This window comes from Nansenia antarctica, assembly GCF_963989245.1.
Source record: "Nansenia antarctica genome assembly, chromosome: 7".
In the NCBI taxonomy this organism is placed as follows: Eukaryota; Metazoa; Chordata; class Actinopteri; order Argentiniformes; family Microstomatidae; genus Nansenia; species Nansenia antarctica.
Window position 1 is genome coordinate 52,718,742 of NC_137677.1, and position 22,491 is coordinate 52,741,232.

At 45.0% G+C, this 22,491-nt stretch overlaps 4 protein-coding genes across 4 annotated transcripts; 2 read left to right on the top strand and 2 right to left on the bottom strand.

Annotated features, from left to right (window-relative positions):
* Window positions 1–1,388: 1,388 nt before the first annotated feature.
* On the bottom strand, window positions 1,389–1,754 carry LOC308163179 (helix-loop-helix protein 2-like; the record flags this gene model as incomplete). Its single annotated transcript, XM_080537369.1, has 1 exon — window positions 1,389–1,754. One exon carries the CDS (start codon window positions 1,752–1,754, stop codon window positions 1,389–1,391), a length of 366 nt encoding a protein of 121 aa, XP_080393495.1.
* Window positions 1,755–12,229: 10,475 nt separating this feature from the next.
* LOC308162761 (zona pellucida sperm-binding protein 3-like) lies at window positions 12,230–14,860 on the bottom strand (the record flags this gene model as incomplete). The annotated part of the gene is made up of 9 exons (XM_080536903.1): window positions 12,230–12,320; window positions 12,540–12,669; window positions 12,794–12,885; window positions 12,973–13,064; window positions 13,207–13,324; window positions 13,641–13,818; window positions 13,919–14,022; window positions 14,136–14,254; window positions 14,351–14,860. The coding sequence occupies 9 exons, from the start codon at window positions 14,858–14,860 to the stop codon at window positions 12,230–12,232; spliced, it is 1,434 nt and encodes a 477-aa protein (XP_080393029.1).
* A 443-nt stretch (window positions 14,861–15,303) lies between these two features.
* On the top strand, window positions 15,304–16,773 carry LOC308162762 (NAD(P)H dehydrogenase [quinone] 1-like; the record flags this gene model as incomplete). The annotated part of the gene is made up of 6 exons (XM_080536904.1): window positions 15,304–15,307; window positions 15,439–15,609; window positions 15,760–15,890; window positions 15,997–16,110; window positions 16,193–16,294; window positions 16,474–16,773. 6 exons carry the CDS (start codon window positions 15,304–15,306, stop codon window positions 16,771–16,773), a joined length of 822 nt encoding a protein of 273 aa, XP_080393030.1.
* Window positions 16,774–18,326: 1,553 nt separating this feature from the next.
* LOC308162763 (NAD(P)H dehydrogenase [quinone] 1-like) lies at window positions 18,327–19,789 on the top strand (the record flags this gene model as incomplete). The annotated part of the gene is made up of 6 exons (XM_080536905.1): window positions 18,327–18,330; window positions 18,462–18,632; window positions 18,783–18,913; window positions 19,020–19,133; window positions 19,209–19,310; window positions 19,490–19,789. The coding sequence occupies 6 exons, from the start codon at window positions 18,327–18,329 to the stop codon at window positions 19,787–19,789; spliced, it is 822 nt and encodes a 273-aa protein (XP_080393031.1).
* Window positions 19,790–22,491: the final 2,702 nt, after the last annotated feature.

The window sequence follows — 22,491 nt, forward strand, 5'->3', positions numbered from 1 at the left end:
TGTGTGTCCCGGGGGACGTGGCAGACGGATGGGCCCTAATGTGGTTGTCTCGGCTCGTCTGGAGGAACACCTGCCCCATCCATCGGGAGAGCGTCTGTCCGCCCGCTGCGGAGCGCAGCCTCAGCTCGGACACACACAGGTCCAGAGACTTCACCCATCCAAGGGCTTTGGAGTAGCTATTGCTATAGGGAATACCCCTTCGATCACACAACACCAAACATTGCAGCCCATTTAACAAAGCTAGCATATTTATTTGATTTACAAACCACCAGTATGAAAAACAGTTTTCAAAAGAAACAATTTGTTTATTATTTTATAGCTGTTTACTAAGGATACGAAACCCTTAAGGTTAAGCAATCTTTGGAAAAGATGGGTATATAAGGCCTATGTATATTTTTTTGAAGTTCAGTTTCAGTTCAGAAAAGTTAAACAAAACAACACTAGGCCTAGGCCTTAATCTTATGAATTGAATGACAAAAACGGTCTCACCACTCACTTCGCTGTTTTATTATCTTAATTACCAACTCACTGTAAATGTTAAATTATTGTCGGACATATTCTGAAACATGCCTGAATTGAGACACTTAAATAGACAACAATAAGAATAGGCAAGTGAATAGACTAAACAGATTCGACGGTCGATTCATAGTCAAGTGCTAACTTGGGCACTAATGTACATTGCTATCCTAATTTGTCCTTGCAAACAGGCCGCGGTATCAAGAAAGAAAACCTATCAAAAGTGCAATTGAAGAGCAACAATGTCCGTTCTGTTGTCATCGAGCAAATAGGACTATGTGCAAACACCAGACACAAAAAGGACATACATGTAGACATAAACAAATTGATAAATTAATAAATAACTTCATAATAATTAGATTAATAAATACAATACAAGATGCCTAAAGTCATAGCCTCTGGAATAAGTGGCACTTAACAATTGGTCTATTCTATGCTCTTATTACAACACATCTCTACACAGCAGCTTGTCAAATTTAAATATCATTTTCTTTGTTCCAGACATTGTCCTTCTGTGAAAAGTTTGGTCATATGCCTATAGTTGGTCTATGCTAACGGTATCGATCAATAAATTAAATATTGTGATTTTATCAATATGTAGGCCAACCATTACGATTATTGCGTTGTCTGACCGATGCAGCAACTGTGTCAAAACAGTCGGTCAAGAGATACCGTCGCATGGTTTTAGCAAACCACTCCAACCACTCCATCACTGGCATTCGGGCACCCATCTATCCAATACCTTGCACAGGTAGTCTTATGTGCATGCAACAATGCTTTAGTTCAGTTCACCCTTCCCTCTCTCCAAGTCTCCAAGTCCTCTCTGATGCAGTTCCATCTCCAAAGTGCATGGCTGCCTGAGCCCTATGAGACTATACTTCCAGTACATGGTTGAGGTAGGAGATGTAACAGATAGCCAGCCGGAGGATCTCAATCTTGGACAGTTTCTTGTCGGGCGGGAGGGTCGGGAGCAGCTTCCTCAGGTCCGCGAACCCCACGTTGAAGGCCTCGACTCTGATGCGTTCCCGCGAGGCGTGCGCGCACCGGTACTTGGATGTCGCGCGCCGCCGCCGTCTCTTCTCCTCCCTGCTCAGGCTGGGCATGGTCAGGGAGCGCGCTTTGCCCTCGCCATCCGCGGGCACGGCGGCCAGGGGCGCGCGCTCCACTTTGATGCTGTCGAACACGGTGGTCTCCGGGCAGGGCAGGTCAGGGTCAGTCTGGTCCGGGCTGAGCATCATCTTCAGTCCGTCTCTCCTGCTCTGGTCTCCTCTCAAAAGCTGAAATCTCCTACGGCAGAAATATGAATGAATGAATGGTCTTTATTGTTATTAATACAGTACAGGTACCATACAACGAAATTTGGGAGGGGGGGCTCCCCAGGAAAAAAACAAGAAAAAAACAAGAAAAAAAAAACAAGAAGGGAAAAAGAGCTGGTTTACATAAATAAAGGCTATATCCACTATCCACTATACTATACTATACAAATAAAACACTGTGCTGTACTCTATGCTATAACTTAAGAATAATAACAGAGATGAGGTATAGGTTTCAAAGAGAGTTAGTTTATGTTAGATATACATTCCACATGCAGGAATAAAAGCTATGAGGAATACCGGTATGCTAACATCACATTATGTGGCTCTTGTGTCTGTTTAAATGGCCATTATGCTATATAGCCTGACATCTCAAAGGGATAATAGATATGCATTCAACACATTTCTACATGACTTGACAATGTATAGGCTACACGGCTGTTATCTCGCTAAACGCTGTATGTGCGCTGTCCTTGGTGCTGATGCCCGACTGTGGTTTCATATTTGATGTATTAGTGTGGACTAACCTTTTAGAAAAGCTAGGCCCACTCTACTCCAATGGAGTAACATTTAAGAAAAGCCTGAACAGTGTAAATACAATAGGTATAATGTGTATAATAATATAATGATGTGTATAATGATAATTTATCATTTTAAATCGACGTAAAAGTCCGATTTAGAGAAGTTCAACTGCATTTAATTAAAATACGACAGCTTTTTCCTGCGAAAGGGAGGGCATCACCAGGCATTAAATCGTCAGATGATTTAATTGAAATTATTTTTGGAGTGAGCAGATTCACGTGCACAGCTGACCATCTGTCTCGCAGAGGATTTGCTTTCTCTGAGATATGTGACGGGATATCCTTTATGCGTCCGATCATGCAACCTTTAAGTTGAGTAATGTTTAGTAAACAACGCTATGGTAAGTCTATCTATTGTCTTATTTTACAATACAATTCTTAATTTTATGAAAAAGAAAGAAACAGAAAAGTACGCATATTGTTTTCTGAAAAATGCGGGTTCATTGTGATATGAGAATTAACTCACCGTTTTAAATTGATCAACTTTATCCAAGTGGCGTGTAATTTAACCCTGCAGGAGATATTCCCACGATGAAATCTATACCCTTCTTTGGTGTCTCTCTCGGCCAAACAACATTCCGAGTGTTGTTTACAAAAACTTGCGTTTCGACCAAAAAACGAATTGCATCAAATGTCCGCAAAATGAGATGTTCGAGTATGAAAAACTACTTTTATCTGTTTACCTCTCACACTCCAACTATTTAGGCAAGAGCAGACGATGAAAGTTACCAGCCTACTTTAAATGTCTGAGGACAAAGATAAGATCTTCCGAGGTGTTGCCACTTGACCTCAGATCTGATAACGCAGATTGTCTCCTCTTGATCCCCTTGTCCTCCCGTGATATTGTGATCATATCAGATGCGCTTATGCCAAAGGCTATTCTCGGAGAAGAGTGTCCGATTATAGCTAATCACCCCCACCTCTTCTTTCTTCCCTTTCTTCCTCCTTTCTTTACGACGCGTGCCGAGACCCCCTTGCGCGTGCTACTGATCGTGTGTGAGATAAGGAAAGCCGACCCCCTAATAAAGCCTCTTGCGGAGTGAATACATTGTGGAATCTTATTGTCTGCCTGCCCTCTTCCTTTGGACACCCCTCCCCCCCCCCCCCTTTTACCTCGCGGGCGTCTGAGCACCAATGGTGTGAGAGACTGACAGATTGTGGTGTATATTGGACAGACGACCCCTTCACTTCTCAGGCTTTCTGTTTTTTTTTGCATGGCGCAACATAGTTATGTGCTTCACCGGAGGGTGCATGCATGCTCACCTTAGATACAAAGGCAGGCGACACAAACAACTCTGACTCTGGTATACATATGTATGCATTGGGAGACTTGAAGATCCAATGAGTTGATTATTCTGTATCATTCAAAATATCTAATCAATAAGCAGCAGGATGACGTGTGAGTGTGTGTGTGTGTGTGTGTGTGTGTGTGTGTGTGTGTGTCACCACACCACAGACATATTAGAGACCATCCTCAACAGGCCAGCCCATAATAGAACATTATTATTGAAAGAATGGTCCAGGTGGACCAGGTCACGGAGATGAGAAATGTAGCTTTAACAGCCCAATATACTCATCCACAGTGGAGGAGCAGTAAACCAAGAGAGAGGAGAACAGTTTTGTCACCTCATATGCTGTAAAGCCAACACACCTGCTCTGCTTTCACTGTCACTTTAATAGGCCTGGTGGGCTTATTGAGCTACTTTGAGAGGAGGGTAGTCTGATGAGGACTAGATAGGCTATAGGAAAAGTATTTACCCTCCAAAGAGAGGAAGATGGAGAGCAAGCTCAATGAAAATGTCTCTAATGCTACATTGGTGAGGTTTTAACCAGTGTGTGAGCAATGAACGCATGCTCACACACACACACACACTCACACAAACACACACACACACACACTCACAACACACACACGCGCGTGCGCACGCACGCACGCAAGCACGCACTTTTCACTCTTCACACACACACACACACACACACACACACACACACACACACACACACACACACACACACACACACACACACACACACACACACACACACACACACACACACACACACACACACACACACACACACACACACACACACACACACACACACACACACACACACACACACACACACACACACACACACACACACACACACACACACACACACACACACACACACACACACACACACACACACACACACACACACACACACACACACACACACACACACACACACACACACACACACACACACACACACAGTCTAATAAAGGCCAGAAGCAGCAGAGGTGAGAAAGAGGCATATGGCACCATGGTGTCATGGGAACAAGGTGGCCAGGGGGGCGATCATACTGTCAGAATGAAGACACACTGTCAGTCGGGGGGGAAGGAGGTCAGATGGTATGTGTGTGTGTGTGTGTGTGTGCATGCATGTGTGTGCATGTATGTGCATGTGTGTGCACTTTGTGTGTGTGTGTGTATGTATGAGTGTGTGCATGCATGTGTGTGTCTAACAGAGTAAACCAGCTGGCTACAGTAATTGCAGCATAGGAAGAGTAGACTGCACGGCAGCACCCTTCACCCTGGGACCGAGGCCAGGAGAGGTGAACATGGCAGAAACAGACTGGGAGGCGTCACATACAGTATGAGTGAGGTCAGAGGTGGGTTGAGCGGCACACGTTTCCTCTCAGTGCATGCTTTGAAGCAATTAGTTTGTTTTCCTGTCAAAACAACAGCCAACTGACAGCTGGCCAGTATACACACAGTGTTTCCTTATATGGTAGTATAAGTAACTCAGCTCATTTGTCTTAGAAACACACTTGAGTGAGTAATTAAACATATTTGTAGAATTCAGCCCCTGGCTATTTAAATAGCCTATGTTGTGTGCAACAGCCTATTGCATTGTCTCACAGACAGGAAGAATAGATCACAGTTATTGATTTCCTGTGGCACCTTTTGACAAGATGACAAATTGGGAATCCTTTCAACAGCTTAATACTCCTTCACCACTGAATCAATGGGGATCGATTCCACCAATCTGCCCCCAGTCTTGCTAGATAGAGTAAACTCTGAAGTCAGAATGCAGACAGTGTTAAAGTATGTGAGACATGATCATTGAACAATACACAACAGACAAGACAGGATTTTAGCCTTTCCTTCTCCCTCCTCCTCCATCTCTTGCTGTCTTCCTATGTTGGACCCCCCTCCCCCTCTCTTCCTCCATCCTCTGTCTCTCCTGGGTGTACCCCTGGTCTGCCCTCGCCTGGACACCATCTGTTCCATGATGTAAAAGGACGGAGCGGAGTTCTAAACCTCTTATCTTCACCACCTCTCTCATGTGCATGTGTGTGTGTGCGTGTGTGTGTGTGTGTGTGCGTGCATATTTGTATCAACGACTCATGAACTCAAATGTATATGTCTGACCCCCAAAATATGGGTCCTTGCATGACGAATGTGGATCCAAATGAACTATTCAAATATGTGTGCATATGTGTATGTGTTTCCCCCTGTCTCCCCTGAGCATTGGGTGTGTTTGAGGACCATCTGTTTCTCTTTAATACACTTTGTCTTTCCTTTCTTTCACTTTATGTTCCTCTCTACACCTCCAATTTTCTCGAAATGTGTGAGTGTATTGCCACTAAAGGGACACTTCACAGATTTTTAAATTTAAAATTTTTACCTCAAAATCACTGTCCAGAATGTGTGGGCTTCTGAAAACGGCTTCCAAATGCGTTCTGTAGATCAAAGGCTGGTTATCATTAGTTTGAGGATTTTACCCATGGGTGACATATTTGGTTGTAATCACAGGGTTTTATAAACCTCAAGGAGCTTTATGGCGGAGTGAGATTACCGTTCAAGAATGATCTACTGCCTGGTTTGTTTTCATCCATAAGCACCGCGCTAGCGCATACTATATCACTATTAAGATTTGCGTAAATCTTTATATATTACCTGCCGATTTAGTCAATAAAGACCGTTTATTACTTGCTGTTGAGTCGTGAGGACCATCGGTTAAATGTTTCTTGAAGCTTTTGATGCCGTTCCATTTCCTCTTTTACGTGTCTGTATCTTTCACAGTGATGTTCTTCAACTGCAACTACTTTTTCTTTTCCAAGTACTCTTGTTTGCTTTTCCCTATCTTTCTCTCTCTCTCTCTCTCTCTCTCTCTCTCTCTCTCTCTCTCTCTCTTTTCTCCACCTCTCTCTCTCTTCCCCCCTCTCTCTCCTCCACTGTCCCTCTTTTTCTCTTCCCCTCTCCCCCCCCCCCCTCTCTCTCTCTCTCTCTCTCTCTCTCTCTCTCTCTCTCTCTCTCTCACACACTCACTTTCTCTTTAACTCTCTCCCTGTCTGGTTGCCATCTGCTGTCATCTTTTGTTTCTGCTGGTTTGGAATCAGATGGCATCTAATCGATCAGCTTTGTAACCATGGCTACAGGAGAGGAGAGGTGAGGAGAAAGAGAGGGAATGAAGGAGGGACAGTGGTGAGTCACCAACATAGCTTTGCGCACACACACACACACACACACACACACACACACACACACACACACACTCTAATAACATCAGCCTCACCACAGGACCACCGTAGCACACTTTTCACAAATTCCCCAGTGCTGCATCTCACCAGAATATGTGCAGACAATAATTGAGGTAATAACTCATCATTTCTTTCTGGATGTATCTGTGACTGAGCTAGGAAAAAAAATGAAATCAAGATAGATTATTCCATGAGTTTTCCATGTCATGTTGATCAAAATGTGGTTACATACAGAGGTGTTTTATTTATGGATTAACACTGGCAAAGCTGTTTGGTTGCTCGATCACATAGACACACAAGCACACACGCACGCCTGCATGCACACATTGAAACTTCCCTTCAGTCATGCCTCAACCCCCAGAGCAACATGCCCATTCCATTTGATGAAGAGTGAAAGGAATATACATTACATAGTGGAATTGAAAAGTATGTTACAAAGAATCACAATACCTTCCATCCATACCACAATCCATCCATCCTTGCGCACATAATTCCCAAACTGAACACTAATGAGAATACAAGCAAGAAAAAGCCCAGCAGAAACATAGACCCTTAGCTAATCTGTGATGGAAAAGCGTGAATGGAAGCGTGAATGGAAAAGCTCTGGACTGCCATACACCTGCATTCGCTCTGGACTGCCTGAACACCTGAGAGCATCACTGGGGAATCCCCATGTGAATGCTTGCTTGTTAGCGAAACGCTAATGTTAGCTTCGCGATTTCAAAAGCATCCACTTCAATTAGTGATGCATGCTAAGCCACTAAATGCTACTTAAATGAAAGAAATGTCTTGAGATAGGCATCAGGACAGAGGACAGCTGCTTCTGGTTTACAGGGGAGTCCAGAGGGGACTGGAGAGGGGTACAGATATAGAACACGAGACAGGTGTCCCACTGAAAGAAAAAGGAACAAGTGATACCTGTGACAGAGAAAAGTGGACAGAAAGAGCTGGGAAGGGATACACACATCAGGCTCACATCAGTCTCACCACAATATACCGCATAATGACTCTGAACAACATATGTCAAGATCAATGAAGTAGAATATTTCAGATTTGGAACATCCTATAGTGATGTACCCACACACAAGAGACTGACAACAGAACCTCTATTATACACTTCATCTACGGTGTGTCAGGACTCCCTCCTTCATGCTCTCCATCACGGGTGGGTGAACATCACTTCAACGCTCGCCCCGAGGGAGTATGGGTAAAGAAAACATAGAACGATGGGTGTCTGAAAGAGGAAAGGAGAGGAGGGGAGGAGAGGGGAGGGGAAGGGAGGTAAGAGAAGAAGGTTTATAGATATATTACACAGTAGAGGTATACTGTATGTATCCCTGTGCGTGATACACGCACACACTCTTGGCAGATGACCTTTCCACTATACGACCATGCCGTATATATTCAGGGTCTAATACATATATTCAGCCCCTGACTGTGACAAACACGGCTCTCAAGGCCTGCACCATGCTCAGTGCTCAATCCAATCTTATCACTTGTTTGTTGCTCTGGGACATGCAGTGTGTGTGTGTGTGCGTGCGTGCGTGCGTGCGTGCGTGCGTGCGTGCGTGCGTGCGTGAGAATGAAAGAATGAGGTGTGTGAGGTGTGTGTTCGTTTGTGATAGCTATGTCCCTAGTTGTCACCTAATTCTAATTATCCTATTGCACTGACATAGTACATCATAATACCCATACTCACACACAGTCTCACTTTTGTATCCCTATGTCTTTGTCCATCTATCCATCTCTCTCAGACTAAAAGGAAGACAGTGTGTATCTCTCTTACTCTCCTGGTTTTTTCTAAGCAGGAAGTACAACCTGTTGCTAGGTAACCCTGGGTCACAGCTGTTGGCTAAGTCAGACCCTTAGCCTCTAGTTATGGTAGAGATGGGGGTAATTTGTTAGTCTGATAAGGACAGAGCACGCCAGGATGGACTTTATACAGGATTAAGGCCTTGCAAAACGTTCACACACAACTTCTGCCATATTCCATTTCCTCTGCACTCCTCGTGGCCGTAAAAGCATTCCATTTCAAATGGAATATTCTTAAGGCTAAATTGGATCTACCTCAGTAGATATCGATCTGCATATGTTGCCCCCTACCTCACCCAGGGCCTGACTGCTCCCATGGTTACGTTGTTAGCTTTGTTAGGTGTTAATGCAGCACAGATAGGCTGCAGACCCAGGTGTATTTGTGAGTTTGTTCTCACAGGTATGATGAAATAATGATTTAATTAAGCTAGGGTGGGCATTGGCATAATAAGCAAGTCACCCTCCCGTGGCAATTTGCACGTGGACCATGAAACGAAAATATACAATCACAGAACACCTTATTAGGAACACCTGTATACCTTCTTATTCATTCGGGTGGCGTAATGGTGTAGAGAATGTGTTCTTGGCACACTTCGGGCCTGTTAATACTAATCAATCATTACTTGAATGTCAAAGCTTATTTGTGTATTGATGCTGACCATGTGCATCCTTCCCTTCATGGCCACAATGTACCCATCTTTTAATGGTTACTTCCAGCATGATAAAAAAAAAAAGCACAAAGCAAAAGTCGTCTCAGACTAGTTTCATGAACATGACAATGAGTTCAGTGTTCTTCAGTGGCCTTCCCAGTCACCTCATCTAAATCCAATGGAACACCTTTGGGATGTGGTAGTACAGGAGATTCATAGCTTGAAAGTGCACCTAAAAAACGTCAGGAATTGCTGATGCAATCATGTCATCATGGACCAGAATCTCAAAGGAATGTTTCCAACATCTTGTGGAATCAATGCCACGAAGAATGTATGCTGTTTTAAGAGCAAGGAGGCCCCAATCAGTATTAATAGGCTATAGTGTTCCTCATAAAGTTTTCGGTGAGAGTACTATTTGACCTGAGACACTCTGCGTGGTGCTGAACGGACAGCTCCGCTGGTCTGATTAGGCCGAGATGATCGTTGGTTCTTCTTCCCACCCATATAGGAAGGCTATTTCTCTAGAGCTTTCTCTCTTTCTTTGAGTACCATTATACCTCGTAGACAGTCTACTACATAATACAAATAATTAGCATCTTAACAATAGGATAGCCTGAATAGGCCACAACATAGTCCTATTGTTTCATTAGGGCCAGTGCATAACTGCGCAGTCTACTACTGCGACATTAAGTCCTAAACTCTCCATCTTAGGTTACCTTTTATTCTGTATTTTTGGAAATATCTATGTTCTGCTCATACTATGAACACGTAACCTCTTTCAGCTCCATTGGCGAAATTGAAGCGGCCAAGCGCAAGTAATTGTGCTTTTGTTTTCGCATCCCTCAACGTTTTTGATGTGTTGAATCTCGGACAGTTCCTTTGGGCCATTTCAGATCAAAAACCAAACGCACCTGCACTTTTGAAACGGGCAGTTCCCCCGAGACAAGCGAGCGTCGACTCCCCTGGCTTGCGCCTCGAGCCAATTACGCGCCATCTGCCCATCTCCTCGCGCCTCCAGTCTGCGGCGCCGTGGCTGATTGTTGTTATAATATTATACGGCGCAAATGGATGCAATTCGGGACAGAGAATGAAGAGTGACAGAACGAAAATGAATCTAATCTAACGGCAGAACAGAACCATTTCCTCCGAGGATGAGCGGACCCGAACATTGGCCAAAAACAATATTGCTATTTATAAACACAGCTGCTGATCGAAAAACATTCATTTGGTCAGTTCACAAAAGTTATACTTGCAAAATTGTACGCACTGTGGAATGACGTGTGGAATGCACGCGCGACTGATCATTCACTATTGGTGTTGTTATTGATCAGTTCTAATTAGCCGGCTACTTTTTAATTCAACAATTTCACGGTCTACTTCACTCACTATTACAAGTGACGAGAAATGCGAAGACCATGCTTCCTCTACAAATAGGCTAAACCTAAGAATCACGAGAACTTTAATTTCCTTTCCATAGTAACACTTTTTCTGCCATTCATTGTCCATTCTCCATTGTGACTTGTATATATATATATATAAGCGCGACAACTGCAGGGATTATATGCGCAACAGACGTGCCAATATTTTCGGAATCAGTTAATAACATAGATCATTTACCACAGTTTGACAGTCTTTTTGAGGCAGAGAAACAACCAATAGGCTTACTGCTCTATTGGAAGCGTTTGAAAGTCGCATCTGTTTCATCAGAATGTCCTCATCATGCAGCCTGTGTGCATGCCCAAATAGGCTGATATGATGATAATAATAGCACTTTTGGATGGGAATCTCATAAATAATAAATAAAGAGAGATATTGGATACTAGATGAAAATACACAAATAATGCAAAACATCTGGAATTCTTATGTAATACACAAATGAACATTTTACACAAGATTGGAATGTATTGCACCTGGTTATGATCAGGCTTTTGGGAATGATCAGAGACTATACTCGATCAAATCCCTGGGTCTCAGGTGCTCCCTTTATATTAGTCTCCGTGAGGGTGGCCTGGGTGAATGTGACTACGCTGCTTCCTGGTGGAGAAAGTTAAATGACAGCCTTAGGTTTCAGTCAATTCCTCAGACGGTATACGGGCTGAATATGGAGAGATATAGCGGGATGTCTTATGTGCAGTCTTGGATAATCTATGCAAACATCCAATCAAGCCACGGCAGCTCACACAATAATTCCCACACCCTATAACCATTAACATTACCAATGAGTGTTTCAAAATGTTTTCCAGTAAGCATGTCTGGGCTATTTCAATCGGCCTGCCTGCCAAAGAACTCTGTTGTGACTATGCCAAAAGCTAAACAGTAAATCCTGTCGGTGTTTACATGAGGTTGTTAGTACTGTGATTAGATCAGTGACATTTATCTGTTTTAGGTTGTAGTTTGCATGCCTTGGGGCAGCAATGTCCTTCCAAAAAGTAGCCACAATTCACAGGTCACCATCTGGGGTGTCAATTATTCACTTTTGCCTTAGCCTCACGACATGGCAGACACTCTGAAACCCAATGATTAAACCATAAAACTCAAGTTCCAAATCAATCACTTACGAGTAGATTTGAAGACCGTAACATCTGTATCCATCTAGTGGTGCAAAGGAGGGACTGGCTATGGCAGTATGTATCTCACCAGTCCATTGTCAAAGAATTGTGCATTCCAACCAGAGTGTCTGTTCTCCCATGACCCAAGGTAATGGACCAAACCAACAACGAGGTGGTTTAAGACAGGCATTACTACCATGTTTATTTTAAAGTCACAGAAACAGAGGGTTCATCCATCACACAAGTACGGTAAGCAGAAGGCCTGTTCCTCCTACTGTGCAGCATAGTTGTCAGGAGGATCACACAGACCAGGCCCATTACTGTCACCACCGCTACCAGGGCCATAGTCGCAGAAAAGCGACCTAGAACACAAGGAAAGGGGTCGGTTAGTGTGTTCATATATTAAATCACATCAAACAATATAGACAGCTGGTTATAAAATCGTTGGAACCTGCCAATAAATCAATGTATACAAGTTTAAGTCATGCCCATTTGAAGGAAACACAAGTCAATCTTTTCTCATTTGTCTGCCAAGATTAAGTGGCACTACATAGGTCACTACTGCTTGAGGTAAAGCTGACGAGTAGTTGTCACCTGCTGCAGATTGATCCTTAGGTGTCATTTGAGACTTTAGTGCTTCAGGTTGCATCTCCTGGTCTCCTTGCAGGATGACGATGGGACCTAGCATAGCTTCCCCTTCCCACAGCATATCTGGGGGAGATTAAAATCCCAGAGACAGTTTAGTAAACAGTGTTCCATGAATCCACAGCTTTGACCAGACATTCTGGCCTTTCAATAAGGTTTTTCTACATTCTCAGGCAAGTTGATGCTATACCTGTATCTAGGGCCAGACTCCTCCCCTTCCTCTTCCCACAGGTGGTCTCACAGCAGCCACACACCTCATCATCCCCATCAGCTTCCCCCCAGCTGGACAAAAGACAGAGGGGACCACCATACCATATACTGTATAGACCGCCATCTAACCCTACACATAGCATAGAGCCCCATACGTACCCGTTGTTGCCAAAGACAAAAGAACAGGCCTTGTACTCAGTGTCAATGGGAGAGGAGGTTGCAGTGGCCTTCAGGCGACAGCTGACGTAGATCTATGGAAAAGATATCCATGTCACAGAGATGGAAAACCCAGGCTGCACAATAGCATTTGTTTAAGTGGAATATTTCAAATATTTAGGTTAGCCACAGTCATTGATATGCGCTTCTCTCCCACAGGACCCCAGAGGTACACACAGAGGGTCTGGCCTGCTGCATGAAGTGGAAGGCTTCCAGCTGGAGGTGGAGTTTGTCGCTCTGGGACCTGGCCAGGAAGCGGGAGCGAGAGTCTGTCAGCAGGGAATCAGTCAGACACCTGAGGAGGAGAGGAAGGTGAGGAAGACCACGTGATCTGCTATTTTATTAATGTCTTGCTCATTGGCTAACCAAGTAGAACACTTGGTTGTTAAACCTTGTATAGCTCTGGGGTGCATACACCACCCCATCTACAGTGCAGGTGGGAGGAAAGTCTCATTACAGTTGAGGAAGGTCTAACTGATATGTAACACAGGAAGGTTGATTCCATAGAGAGCACCAAATCACAGAATATGAAGGTTGACCGGTTATAACAGTTGATTTGTGAAATACTGAGGACCATAAACGACCTCAGACCGACCTCTATTAGATCTTACCCATGGTTCTGGATTAAGTCATGTCTGGGGGTTGCTTTGGCGTCAGGGACCAGGGTAGCCACACAGCTGTCCACAAACACACGCAGGGGAACATGGTGGTTCTGCTCCACAGAGGCCTCTACCTGTATCATGTCTCCCAGGAAGTACATGTTGGAAGACCTCTCGTAGTGCCAGTCATCTGTAGAACATTCAACATGAAGACAGAGCACACATGCGTCATAACATTCAAACAATATGAATTGTCTATTCTGGGTAGAGCTGTTGAGAAGGTTCCCCACCAGTCATAAGCCTCAGGGAGAAGACCAGAGAGTCCTCTGATACTTTATTGGCAGAGAAGGGAATCCAGGTAGGCCTCAGGTCATCGCTGCTCACATTGTGCTTCCTAGGGGAGGCAGAAACGAGCACATCAGAAGGCATATGACAATATCATCTAAGTAACATGTTTCACCCATTTTGAACTACAGCAGGCCTATGGTACAGTAAATCATTGCTCACCGCAGATAGCGGCACTCAATGCTGACCATGGCACTGTTTGTCCTCACAATGGGAATGGCACCATCCGGTGTTGGGGTGTAGATCAGGGTAAAAGTGTAGACAAGGTCATCTCCGGCCATCTTAACAAAAACACTACATTTAAATGACACCGTTTACATGACATTTAATCCCGTTCTACTGTGGGAGATGACAGGAAGCACTCCAAAGGTTCCTACCGTTAACACACTTCCACAGGTGTGCAGCTCAGACTCAAAGAGCAGGACCTGTGCCGAGAGGTCCAGCCCAGTACTAGCACACCCTCCCAGGGAGACATCCTCAGGCTTCATCAGCTGCCTCGTTCCAAACAGGTCCAGCTTAGCCTCCACCTTCATCGTCTTCTCCCCACAGCGAGTAGCTACACTCCTCGCAGGCTCCGGAGGGACCAACACCAACTTCCCCACAGGCTGCTCCGTAGGCTCCGGGGCCTTAGGGTACTGCCAGGTCAGGGGCTTGGTCTGGGCCTGAAGGGCCTGCTTGGCCTGGACTGGAGGCCTGACTGGGGCCTGAGGCTTGGCTAGGGCCTGAGCAGGGAGCTGAGAAGGGGACTGGGCTGGTTTCCTAGGCTCAGGTTTACCTAGTGGCCTAGCAGGCTGGGGGTCATCAAAGCTCAACGAGGCAGGTTGTCTCTTGCTTTGTTTTCGATTCCGTGCAGCTGACCGCACTATGTACCATTCTGCTTCACACATCCAGCCACATGTGAGAAGCACTAATAAACTTAGACACAGTCGCTCCATGGTTCCTCTATACAATCCCCTTCACAACAACGACAACCAAAAACATATGATCCCTACGCGTTACCAAGAGGTGATTTTAATGACATTCTGGAAGTGTCTGTCTATGACCCCTCCCTCTCGTTTAGTGAATTGCCTACCAGCTTGGATAATCACACACATCTAATGAGCATCGGCCATGCTCCTCCATTTTTTGGGGAATCCAGTACGCCGATACGCACGGTTTGAAGCGCTTAATTGCAAGACAAAATAACAAAAGCACTTACCAAGTGTTGTTGATTGACAGGCAGCTGTGTGTGTTTAAGTTTGCTGTAGGAAAACACTATAAGAACAGCAGTTTCCCCTCACTTATTATATCATCATTTGCTTCCTCACAAGTGACAACAACAGGCTTCAGAATGGGTAAGTTTGTTTATGGCAATATGGGTTTGTTGGCTTGGTTTCTCTTCATATTGACAACTTCAGTTGTGAATAATAGTATGCACTGCTTTAAAAGTCTTTTTAGTGTCTAATCTGAATGTGTTCTGTTACAGCAGCAACAAAGAATGTACTGATGGTGTATGCCCACCAGAGTGCTGGATCATTTAACGCTGCAGCAAAAAATGTGGCTGTGGATGTTCTGACTGCTCCGGACTATAAGTTGGAGGTGTCTGACCTGTACGCCATGAATTTTAAAGCCACTGCCACTATTGAGGATGTCACTGGTAAGGGGGATGGTAGCTGAATTATGTGAAAGGGCTATAATATTTAGCTGAAGAGCTTTACCTTGCCACAGTCACCGCCTTGACTGCTTTAGGGCTGATTCAAGTGTCTAGGCTATCCTGTTTTTAGTGTAAGGTGCTGTGTTTCTTTAGGTGACTTGAAGAATGCTGAACACTTCTGTTATGGAGAGGAAACCATGCTGGCCTGGAAGGACGGCAGACTCTCTGCTGACATCACTGAGGAACACTGTAAACTCACTGAGGCCGACCTTGTCATATTTCAGGTCTGATCCCTGAGGATGTCTTTAGAACTCTTCTTGAACTAAAACACTTTCCCCGAAGATTATTCTGTCAAACTAATATGTTGTTTTTATTGACTTTGTTTCTCAGTTCCCCATGTACTGGTTCACTGTGCCTGCCATCATGAAGGGCTGGATGGACCGGGTGCTCACACTGGGTTATGCGTACACCTCAGAGAAGAGGTACAGCCAGGGCATGTTCAAGGTAAGTACTACAACTGTGAAAGTCTACACTAGTATTAATCTCAGTTTGTCTATGCTCACCTGACTGTCCTGTCTCCTTCCAGGAGAAGAAGGCTATGCTCTCCTTCACCACTGGCTCCCAACAGTCCATGTTCAGTGCCGATGGCATCAATGGAGACATGAATGTCACCCTGTGGCCACTGCAGGTACTGGCAGATTCTAGAGATTGCTGTTTAGAGGCCAATACAGGGCTTCCTTATGGGCTGTGATATGTCAACATTACACATGCTGTGACTATGACCTGAAGTTGGAGGGTTGAATACTGAAGTTGAGAACCCCCTCCTGAGCATGTTTCCTAAACTGTGTTTATCCTTTCTCCCTACAGAATGGCATCCTGCACTACTGTGGCTTCCAGGTTCTGGCTCCTCAGATCTTCTGGGCTCCACCCACCATCCCCTCTGAGGACCGTGACAATATGCTGAAGGCCTGGCGCACACGGCTCCCAGGGCTTCTGGGAGAAACGCCTCTCTCCTTTGCCCCCTCAGAGAGCTTTGATGGTGGGTGTGGTTTCAAGCTCAAATCCGAGGTCCAAGAGAAGCAGGCTGAAAACGTGTTCGGCATGACTGTCGGAACCCACCTGGGAAAGCCCATCCCACCCAACAGCCAGACCAAAGCTGGGGTGTGAAGGATGCTGAAGGACCTTGGAGGGGAGGGTCTCCATAAGATACTCAGAAAAATAAAGTGTTCTTTAATCTAACAATCTTGAGTGGAAAGGACGATCCCGTATTATAAGGGATGGGTAATACACTTGTAATATATTTCAAATGTGATAATGTGAACCTTGAACTAAAACTTAAACTACAAAAAGCCTTTGCATCTGGATCTTGATTTTAAGATGATCTGTTTGTAGTATCATAAAACATACCATAACTCGCCACAAGAGGGCGAGGATATACCATAATGCTGTCTTGAGAGCTGAATCCCAACTTGAGATCTGCACGCTTATCTCATTATCTTTGCTTGAATCATGAATATAATTGAGCAACGCACATAAAGAGACCAGACATGAATGTGTGAGTGAGTGAATGTATGAGTGGAAATGAATGTGTTCCTATGTATGACACTTTGTGTGGTCTTTGTACACTGTGTAAACGGCATGGTCTTTGTTATAGGAGGAGAGCTTCTGAAGGTGGGATGCAGATGTTTCTTTTATGCTGCATTTTGAAAGCCTGGAGCGTCAGGGCAACTCTGTGACCCTAAGCATCACTCAAGCAAAACACATGACATACATCACTGAGAGGGAGGGTGACATACCTGCAAGCGCAACACATGATACGCTTTCACAACAGACTGAAAATATACCCACAAGCACAACATATGATATTCTTTCTTATTAATAAACATACCCGCAAGCATTACATAGCTATGGACTGTTATGAGGATAGTTAACACTCTTCATGTGGGCTAGCAAACCTTCAAAGACATGCACTCAATAACAAACAAACATTTCAAGACACTTCAAGAAGCAGTTTCCTCCAAAATATCTAGAAACAGGGAACAGCGTGAGAAATTGTACCCATAATGTCTTACTCATGCTCTGTCTCATGCGGTGTTTGCATGCATGTGTCCCCATGTGTTAATGTGTAGCAGTTGTTCCTTCGTCCGGCCCCCCACAGACACAGGGTTAGAAGAGAGAAAGGGAATGGAAGCCTCCAGATGTGTGCCAGCCAAGGCTGGCTTTGATGCCTGTTTGCTCTTGGTCCAAGGTCATTTTCACGAGACCTCATCGTGAAAAGGGCTTTAGCATATGTTGCATAGATGTGAACAGCATTTCTATGGGGGAAGAACCCAGGGAAAAAGCTTGGTTGGCCAGTGATAGGTCAAATGGCCATGGCTTGCATCACATAATGCAAATATTAGCTTTACAGGTAACATCTATTGTCCATGCGATTAACGTGTGATTAATTAACTCATGTTCATGACAATAGTGGATCAGCAGTTAAGCATATACAGGTGGGTGCGATTGTGTGTGACAGCATGAGAAGGGGTGTACTGATGATGAGCTTAATTGTTGATTGACAGGCAGCTGATTGTTGATTGACAGGCAGCTGATTGTTGATTGACAGGCAGCTGTGTGTGTTTAAGTTTGCTGTAGGAAAACACTATAAGAACAGCAGTTTCCCCTCACTTATTATATCATCATTTGCTTCCTCACAAGTGACAACAACAGGCTTCAGAATGGGTAAGTTTGTTTATGGCAATATGGGTTTGTTGGCTTGGTTTCTCTTCATATTGACAACTTCAGTTGTGAATAATAGTATGCACTGCTTTAAAAGTCTTTTTAGTGTCTAATCTGAATGTGTTCTGTTACAGCAGCAACAAAAAATGTATTGATGGTGTATGCCCACCAGAGTGCTGGATCATTTAACGCTGCAGCAAAAAATGTGGCTGTGGATGTTCTGATTGCTCCGGACTATAAGTTGGAGGTGTCTGACCTGTACGCCATGAATTTTAAAGCCACTGCCACTGTTGAGGATGTCACTGGTAAGGATGATGGTAGCTGAATTATGTGAAAGGGCTATAACATTTAGCTGAAGAGCTTTACCTTGCCACAGTCACCGCCTTGACTGCTTTAGGGCTGATTCAAATGTCTAGGCTATCCTGTTTTTAGTTTAAGGTGCTGTGTTTCTTTAGGTGACTTGAAGAATGCTGAACACTTCTGTTATGGAGAGGAAACCATGCTGGCCTGGAAGGACGGCAGACTCTCTACTGACATCACTGAGGAACACCGTAAACTCACTGAGGCCGACCTTGTCATATTTCAGGTCTGATCCCTGAGGATGTCTTTAGAACTCTTCTTGAACTAAAACACTTTCCCCAAAGATTATTCTGTCAAACTAATATGTTGTTTTTATTGACTTTGTTTCTCAGTTCCCCATGTACTGGTTCACTGTGCCTGCCATCATGAAGGGCTGGATGGACCGGGTGCTCACACTGGGTTATGCGTACACCTCAGAGAAGAGGTACAGCCAGGGCATGTTCAAGGTAAGTACTACAACTGTGACACTAGTATTAATCTCAGTTTGTCTATGCTCACCTGACTGTCCTGTCTCCTTCCAGGAGAAGAAGGCTATGCTCTCCTTCACCACTGGCTCCCAACAGTCCATGTTCAGTGCCGATGGCATCAATGGAGACATGAATGTCACCCTGTGGCCACTGCAGGTACTGGCAGATTCTAGAGATTGCTGTTTAGAGGCCAATACAGGGCTTCCTTATGGGCTGTGATATGTCAACATTACACATGCTGTGACTATGACCTGAAGTTGGAGGGTTGAATACTGAAGTTGAGAACCCCCTCCTGAGTGTGTTTCCTAAACTGTGTTTATCCTTTCTCCCTACAGAATGGCATCCTGCACTACTGTGGCTTCCAGGTTCTGGCTCCTCAGATCTTCTGGGCTCCACCCACCATCCCCTCTGAGGACCGTGACAATATGCTGAAGGCCTGGCGCACACGGCTCCCAGGGCTTCTGGGAGAAACTCCACTCTCCTTTGCCCCCTCAGAGAACTTTGATGGTGGGTGTGGTTTCAAGCTGAAATCCGAGGTCCAAGAGAAGCAGGCTGAAAACGCGTTCGGTATGACCGTCGGAACCCACCTGGGAAAGCCCATCCCACCCAACAGCCAGACCAAAGCTGGGGTGTGAAGGATGCTGAAGGACCTTTGAGGGGACGGGGAGGGTCTCCATAAGATACTCAGAAAAATAAAGTGTTCTTTAATCTAACAATCTTGTGTGGAAAATAATTGAATGCTTTAGTGATTTGTCATTATAGAAGTGAACTTGCCGCTGTCGGTTTATGGGAACTCGTGACTTGACGCTCATTCTTTAGTAGCCACAAAAGCCAGTTTCCCTGTTGGGTCCACATGCCATCTACAAAGGTGCAGTTCAAGTGTTCCCATACTCTTGGTGCACAGACATGCTGGCGACCTGTATGGGGTCTCCCACTGTGTATGTTTGGGTATTCAGCAGCTTAAGTGCCCTCAGAAAGTCCTCTTGTTCCTTTAGAAGAAGGTTTTGTTTTGGTGGGCAGGAAGAGGGGGAGGCCACCTCAACCCCTTTGCCTCCGGTCATGGTGAAGGAAATGCATCTACACTCAGACTCTGCTTGTGGTGAGGGGAAGCTAGACGTAAGCTTCCCACAACAAGAGGGTTTTTCTTTTGTTTACATCAGTGCAATCTCCAGGTTTGCAATTCATTGACACTGCATTACTGGCTTGACTGGTACTGTAGGCCGATGTTTTAGCTTCTGTGTTTTTTTTTTTATATGGCAATTGAGGCAAGTAGCTGAATTATTTAAGACTCCAAACATAACTGCTCAGTGATCCTGAGTCATCCCCCAGTGATCTGGTTTCTGTGAGGGCTTGTGAGGCCTCTGTTCTATGGCGCCCATGTGCTGTTTGGAGCCTGAGGGAGCACCCTTGTTTCGGCTGACTGCACCCCTTGCCAGGCGCCTTTCCATGGATCGCCACACGCCCTTACATGGGTCACCACATGGCAGAGGCATACTGGGACCACGGTCAGAACATTTGCAGGTCACTGGGACTACAGTTACAGGAGACGAAGCGATAGAGCGGAGTATATGTTTTGCAGGTTGTTTTGTATAAGAGTATTTTAATAGATTTCTTTCACAGGATGGATCCATGCTTCCTACATGAGCATGTAAAGAGCAGTTATGCACATCAGCAGGGTCCGAAAGGGCTGATCAGCAATGGTTGTATAATGGTGGAGTAGAATGTGGCATGGCGTGTTTGTGTATAGAGGGAGATCCCAATCTCTAATCCAGTGCCCATCCTGCTCTCCTATTGTCCTCCCTGGCTCTCCCACACTAGACTGGTAGGAAGGCTATTTTCTTCAGAGTCAATGGGAGGAAGTCACTCTTCTGAGGCACAGAGCAGGGCTCTCCGGAAGAACAAATCTGGATCACTCGGAAGACCAAATACGCACATTAATTCACAAAAACGTTGCTGCAGCCATCCGAGATAGACAGGTGTGCAGTGCAACACAAACAAAAGTGAGCACAAAAGCAAACATTTTTACAGGCAATGCAGATACATGTTGGACAAGTTAAATTCACTCTGACATTAGACAGGCCAATTCCAAGATTATATAGATATCTCCCATATTAAGAGGGTAACTTTAAACAGCACTTTCACAAGCCGCGATTTGAAATTGAATGTCAGAGCTGAAAAACGTTATAGATATCGGGGGAAAGGAAGGAATGAATGTTTATTGGATAATACAGCAGTGAGCCATGCACTTGGGGTGATTGATCTGTTTTCCGCTCACTGTGAGGTGTTTTGACGTGGCAGTAAATGAGTCCCTGTGTTTGGGCCATACGTGACAGGGTTAACGACAGGTCAGCCATTAAAAATGATGACCCACAGAGCAGGGCACCAGGAGAGAGAGAGAGGAGAGAGGGGGGGGGGGGGTGGAGAAAATGAGTGTGAGCACGTCAGAATGGGACATATGGAGAGAGGGAGAGAAAGTGTGAGAAAGAGTTATGAAGGAAAGAAGGTGAGAAATTAGAGGAGGTTACGGGGTCAGGACTGAGGGAGATGTATATCACCCCATGTGTTATCCTTTCACTCTGTCAGGGACAACATTAAAATCCAATCAATAACCTGCTAAGAAAGAGCACTGGGGGTCTAACTGCTTGTCTGTCTGTGTGTGTGTGCTCCGAAGAGTGGGACAGGTTTAGAAGCCACTGGATTGAGACTGACAGGCAGGAAAAGCCTGTAATCAACCAATGATGTATACCCCCCCGCCCCCCCGCCCCCCCCCAGCGCGCCCCCTCAGAGAGGTATTGGAAAGGGATTATGCTATGCAACCCACCTCCCAAAATCCCCCTCTCCCTAACGCACAGTATGTTCATTGTGTGTTCCCCGCCATTATGGAACCAAGGAATTCACTCAGTCTGACATCTGAGCAGAATACTCTCCGGTTGAACCAATCACATGGGGCTCCCAACTCCAGCACCTCCTGAAACACTTACACCTCCTCCTACAGACTCTGTTCATTAGATGAACGGTAACACACCACCTTTGGTTCAGAGTTCTGATGGAGAGCCAGTGGAGAGCTAAACCTAACCTAAAATCACATACTGAAGAGAGGACACATATGCCTGACATGTCTTGAGGGAGTGATTTTACAGTAGGCGATAACCTGATGTAGCTACGCCTCCGGTGCTTTGTTGAGTAAAGACACACGGCACACGCCAACACAGGCTGCACTGTAGCCTGCACGATTTATTGCTGTGCACACTTAGGGAGACATTTTTATGGACTTATTTTCCTTGTGTCACACATTAAGAGAGAGAGAGGTGAGAGAGAGTGTGTGTGTTTGTGTGTG